Raw genomic sequence first — 6,160 nt, 5'->3', positions numbered from 1 at the left:
ATAACCATGCCCATATCCAATTGAAAAAGTTGCATACCCATACTCAATCAATGCGGGGATTTCCTGTCAAAACGGAAACGAGTTTGGATAATACCCACGAAAATAAATTTATTTGCCATCTCTGTACACGAGGCATGATCATGTATTTAAATTCAAATTTATTTGTAATAGAGGAATTAAAGATAGATAAACAAACGAGTGCACTACATAAAAATAAATATTTTTGTGAATATTTTTTCTTCTATACTTTCATACACGTTGTTTATTAAATGTAGGAAAATGAGTTTTTGAAAAAAAAAATTGACAAACTTTTTGTAAATAGGATTAAAGTAGATACTTTTTTTATTTTTTAATAAAAATGAAATAATAAAAATGGTACTTTTTTACTTTATTTAGTAATTTGTCAAATTTTGTTAAAAAAACCTTGTTAACTATCGTTTTCCTTAAATGTAAGATCAAACTTATGAACTAATAGAAAAAAAAAATAACGTTTTTCAATATTTTCTATTTGTGTGAACTCTGCTTCGCGATTCCATTTCTTTTCAGCTATTTCCTTTTTTTCTTATTCTTCACCTATATTTTCTTTTTCTCTTTACGGTAAAAGCAGTGCATAAACTTAAAAGGGAAAAAGAAAAGCACTGTTGTAAGGTATAAATATGTACTGAAAGGCTTCATATAATTGCTACTTTTTTTTACAAAGTGTTTTCTATCATAGCATGTATGTCACATTAATGGTTTTGTACCTATCTCCTTTTCTAGTACACAAACCTCAAATAAAATAAACACCAAATCCATGCAAAATCTAAACATTAATCTTAAACATAATTTTTTTCCAAAATTGCTAATAATGGCCACAGAATGAAGAAAAACTGTAGAAATGTAGCTGATGTTGCAGGTGCAGCAGCAGAGGCAGAAGGGTCCTTAGGCACAGGTACTGAACCAAAAACATTTGCACCACTTGTGTTTGTTGTGTTCAACACTGATGAACTGATACTGCAATTTCAATTCAAGCATCATCATATATATGTTTTCAGATTTCTCACAATTTTTTGTTGCAGAAAGAGAGAAACAAAGATAACATGGTTAAAGATTGTCACCTGGTGGATGCATACTGACATGTTCCACTACCTGCAATGCAACGCATTAATTGATCACTAAGAGTTTATAATCAACCAAGTTTTATATAATATAGATATTAAAACCGATTGATTTATCAAATTAAAAAAAAAATTAAATATGTTTGTGTCCTGAGTATTAGATGTCCTTTTAACGGTTCTTACAAAAGTAGAGACACATTTGTTACTATACACACAATGTTTTCTCGGAAAACAAATTGTGATAAAAAGGATTGATTACCTTAGATACTGAGAATAAATAGGAGGCTTTTTGAGATACTTTTTGTAATAAAGTAAGAAAAAGAAAAAAGCTTGGGATACTTTTTTAGTTCCTATGTATTCCCCCAATGCAGTTTGAAAGTGTATTCAAAGATGCAGTAAAACATTTCCATAAAAGATGATGCAGTAAAAGCTTATTTTATTTTTCTGCTGTCTGTGCAGAGTGGAACCCTAGAATCCACCAGAGATACTTCTGATCACACCAATCAGAGGCAATGTCCCTGTAACAGTGCCACTGTTCTTGACTTGCACATTTTCATTTCTCTATTATTCTTAAAATTCTTAAAATTAAGAGTCACCTACCATAAACCTTTATCAAAATATTAAACTTTGTGAAAAAAGATAGTAAAAACAAAATTTATATCCTCAAACCAAACCAAACATGTCTGATATGTTTATAAAAATAGTATTAACTCTTAAGCATCACACTGAGAATAAGAACAAGACTTAGAATCATAAGTAGAAGGCTTACTTGGATTAGTGTTAGTGATGACAGCAACTCCACCAAAATTGCAGCTATTAGGAACAGGGTTCTTCTGATAGTACTTATTGAAGGCATAAGAGGCATGGTCTCTAACAGAATTTGGGAAGTAACAGGTTCCACCAGGTTGAATAGCAGAACAATCAGTGGCACCATATCCACAAGCATAGTCCAATGCAACTTGCAATGCTCTCTGTGATGCAGTAGGACTTGCAGTGCACCAGCTTGCACCTGAGGAGGAATAAATTGAGGAATTATTTGGTGTGGTGATTGGGAGTGTTGAAGCTGGAGACACTGAATCAGGGTTGGAATTGGGATTCAGAATTGGAGATGATGAAGTGATTGGAACTAAGTTTGGAATTGTAGTGATTGGTGTTGTGATGTCCCTTTGAGTGGTGAATTCTGCTTCTTTTTCTGCATTCACATGTCTTACTGCTTCCTTCTGTGGCCTACTTGAACCTGTATTTCAGATAGCAGTGACAAGGTTATCTATGTTTTTTATTATTATTATTATTATTATTATACTATTTTATCACTGTGAGCATGTGATTCTGCATCTGTAATGGTGAACCCTTTTTGTTCTTTAAACTTAAAACTTCAGCAATTTTTTACTTAAAATGAAATCACTTAAAATTTTATGTAAATCTCACATCTTGCAGCATATTTTTACACTATATATCTGCATAAAGAATAGTGTTCTGAAGTGAAGAATAGTTTTTCTACAACTACTAGAATAAACAGATAAAATTTTAGGGGGTAAAACTTATAAGTGCTGAGTGAATTCAAATTGTTCCTACAGCATTCAACTTAGCATGAATGAAGCCAAAACTGTACTTATATTCAAAAATTTTTGCATAATTGCATAGAAAATAGTAATTATTAGACCCTTATCCTGTTATTAGAGTGGATCTAGAAAGGGCACTAGAGACAAGTAGGGTATCTTTTGCATAGAGACATGAGCCAAAAAAGTTGGACCCTTTGCATCTTTTCAGGAAACGGTAGAACTGGAGAAAGATTGAACACAATACAACAACTCTATTCCATGTGAAAAACTGCAATATCAACCAAAATGCAGAAAAGGTAACACTTTTAATTCAACGAGTATTATTATTGTTATTTAAAAAATCATGGATAAAAGAAGAAAACTGCTCAACTGGTAAACTATAGTGCAACATAAACAGCAAGATAGAGGGGAAAATGAATTTAGAAAAGAAAACTGCACCCAACTGATCCAACATGTTTATCTGATAAACTTGAACAACAACAACAACAAAAGTTGAAACAAAAAGGACTGAAGCTGTTGAAATCCTAAACTCTGGTGCAGAAAATGCATTTTTGGGGTTACAGAATTCAAAAACACTATCCAAGTGGTCCAAAGAATCTAGGACTAAAAGGGAAAAGCAGAAAACAATACACCAAAAAGATAAAGAACAGAAAAGGAAGCAGTTCAAAGCAGAAGAAAATGAGCAGAGAGGAACATTGTCTTAAAGCAGAAGCAACATAGCTTTATACTGTATATCCATAGAATAGAAGAATAGAGAGAAAGGAGGCACATGAACAAAAGGGGAGAAGCAGAAAGAGAGCAAAGAAAGAAAAATGGAAAAAACTATATTACCTGAACAAAGGAAATAAGCAAGTAGAAGAAGTAGCACATAGTAAATCACACTTCTTTCCATTTGCACTCTTTGGTATACTTTTTCTTGTTCCTTCTTCTTCAATGTGGCTCCCAAATAACACTTGTTCTTCCCTTGAAACAGCTACAGAGAAATGAAGATATCATAAACTAGAGATGGTGTGTGTGTGTGGCTTCAGTGAAAGGTTTTTTTAGGGCTATTCATGTGAATGAAAACACACACATGAATTTATAGAGTATGTGAAGTGTGAGAGAAGGAGGGAAAATATGTGTCAAAAGGGTTGAAAAGAAAGTGAAGAAAAAATGAAAGTGTTTGGAGTTTAGAGTGAGTGAGTGTTAGTGATCAGTGTAATGATGGTGCTGATGTGAGTTGCTGCTACCTTTATCTGTTCTATGCTTTTCTTTTTACTGTGTTTTATAGGACTTATTATTGATGGTATTTATTATTCTTCTTCATCACTTTCTTTTTCTTTTTCTTTTCCATTCCCTTTATCCTTTGCTCAATATAAAACTTGCTCCAATTGTGTCAAAAACTTGGCTCTCTGATTGATCATTAACCAATAATAAGATGCATAAATTGAATATATAATTCTGTGTGCTTTGGTTATGCAAGGATTTAAATTGCAAGTGGTGGTTTTTGTAATTGGGGCATGTATTGTGTAAACATATGTTATTTCAATAATTATCATTCTATTATTGTTTTTGTCTCGCTCACTTGAAAAATTCAAAAACTTAAATCAAATCAATTAAATTTGATGATAATTAATTTAAGTATTAGATTTATAATTTATCAATCCAATAACTCCAAATTAAATAAATGAAGAAAATTTTTTAATTGTTAATTATTATGTAATTAATTTTACAATAAGACCGTGTACTTATTTTATAGTTTTGTTTTTCAATTATATTAGTTTATAGAAGTCAATTATATCAAAATATAACTTTTAAATGGCAGGATTATATATAATTTTTTTTAAAGTAATATTTTTTAAATAAAACTTTGCACGTCTTTACAACAATTACTTTTACTAATTCAAACTAAATCAATCTGCTTTATTAAATTAGTTTGATTTTAAAAGTACATAAAATTCGAAAATTTTAAACAAATTAAAACTAACAAAATTTTATTAGCTAACATTTTATTTTTTTCTAAATTTGATATAATGTAAGTCCCATTTTTCAGCTCTAAAAGGAGACTTTGGACCTGGCCTAACTAGAGGGCCCAAAATCAACCTATTAGGGATCCCAAGACTCCCTTCCAGCTTCTTGGTGTTCCATTCTGCCTTTATTCTGCAAGAAAGTTTCCTTCATCACTTCTCTCTTCTCTCCTTTCAGAAGTTCTGTTAGGACTTGGACCCGTTCTTATCCGAGCTAGCTAAGCTCCATTTAGTCCATGTAAGTTGATCATCAACTCATTCTTTCTCTTCTCTAGCTTTGTTGTCGTAGTTTCGATTAGGATTCATCTTAGTAACCTCATTTTCATTCTGGTGTCAGTATTTTCAGCTCACAAATTTGTTCCTGGATTTGTGGTGCTCATTTGTTTGGTGCCCTTGCTAGCATTTGTCCAGGTAAGAAAAGTTAGGGTTTCACGTTTTTAATTTATCTTGCTTGTTTTTAGTTTTGTTTCGTGCTCTTGATGATTGTATGATGCTTATGATGGTATGAAAATACACTATATGTTGTTCTGAGTGAGTTTCTGATTTTGCATGCGTGGAACAATGGGGGAGAACTGGTATTTTCGCCTAAGCGAGCTTATCTCGCCTAGGCAAGAATAGTAGAAGCTCGCCCTGGTTTCTGCTCGAGCTCTCGCTTAGAGCCTTCGCTTTAAGCGATGAATCATCTTGCTCAAGCAAGAGGGTCTCACCTAAGCGAGAATTCGTGGAACTTGGTGGGTTCTCTGCTTGAGTTGTTGCTCAGGCAGGAGACCTTAGCTTTGAGCGACGAGCAATCTCGCTTAGGCGAGAAGGTCCCGCCCAAGCGAGAACCCACAAAGCTTTCCAGTGCTCTATGTTTGCAGTCTTGCCTAAGCAAGAGCTTGTAGCTTGAGTGAGAAGACTTATCTCGCCTGAGTGAGGGCTCCTAGCTTGAACGAGATTGGTGCAGGGACGTGTTCCAGCGCTGTTCTCTTCTGTGTTTTGGGTGTTTGGTTACATGATTGAATGATTTACTATAAAAGCTTGAAGTATGATGTTGCATATGTTTAATAGGATGAAATGGAGTTGTTATATGTTGTGTTTGGCATGAAGTGAAATATGGATTAGTTGGTTAGTTGAGCATTGGCATGAAATTATAATGCTTGAGATAAAAGTTATGGTTATGGTGTGAGGAACATGAATCTAGTGTGAGATAGACGTAATTCCATGAGTCTCGTGGGGAGATCTCATGGTGGTGTGTAGTGTATATAATTATATAAGGATTCAAGTAAGGATTGCATTCCAAAGCTCTAAAGAATCTGTTAGTCTCACATAGAGCAGACTAATTCAAGTGGTGAGAGTAGCGGAATGCCCTAGTCTTTGGCAAGATAATGGCCTTAGATGTTTGAAGGTTAACCTTGTGTGTGGTCGGGTTAAACCCATTGGCAATGACTCTGTGGAGCAGTAGAGGCCACCACAAGTGCAAGCATCCAGTGAATCTGATCTTATTATATGTATT

At 33.6% G+C, this 6,160-nt stretch overlaps 1 protein-coding gene across 1 annotated transcript; it reads right to left on the bottom strand.

Moving 5' to 3' along the window:
• Positions 1–644: 644 nt before the first annotated feature.
• On the bottom strand, positions 645–3,877 carry LOC114187120 (PLASMODESMATA CALLOSE-BINDING PROTEIN 1-like). Its single transcript, XM_028075253.1, has 4 exons — positions 3,491–3,877; positions 1,867–2,334; positions 1,098–1,128; positions 645–993 (listed from the first exon to the last, which is right to left on the bottom strand). Exons 1-4 carry the CDS (start codon positions 3,549–3,551, stop codon positions 816–818), a joined length of 738 nt encoding a protein of 245 aa, XP_027931054.1. The 5' UTR covers positions 3,552–3,877; the 3' UTR covers positions 645–815.
• Positions 3,878–6,160: the final 2,283 nt, after the last annotated feature.

Source organism: Vigna unguiculata, chromosome 6 (genome assembly GCF_004118075.2).
Source record: "Vigna unguiculata cultivar IT97K-499-35 chromosome 6, ASM411807v1, whole genome shotgun sequence".
Lineage (NCBI taxonomy): Eukaryota > Viridiplantae > Streptophyta > Magnoliopsida > Fabales > Fabaceae > Vigna > Vigna unguiculata.
This window is presented reverse-complemented; position numbering and strand designations above follow the sequence as displayed.

What these genes read in the sequence shown, in the direction of transcription:
- LOC114187120 (XM_028075253.1), bottom strand. Translation starts at nt 3,551, where the DNA reads ATGGAAAGAAGTGTGATTTACTATGTGCTACTTCTTCTACTTGCTTAT. An exon ending in TGCTTATTTCCTTTGTTCAG is followed by an intron (nt 2,335 to 3,490) that starts GTAATATAGTTT and finishes TCTGAAATACAG; the next exon opens with GTTCAAGTAGGCCACAGAAG. An exon ending in TGTCAGTATGCATCCACCAG is followed by an intron (nt 994 to 1,097) that starts GTGACAATCTTT and finishes TTGAAATTGCAG; the next exon opens with TATCAGTTCATCAGTGTTGA.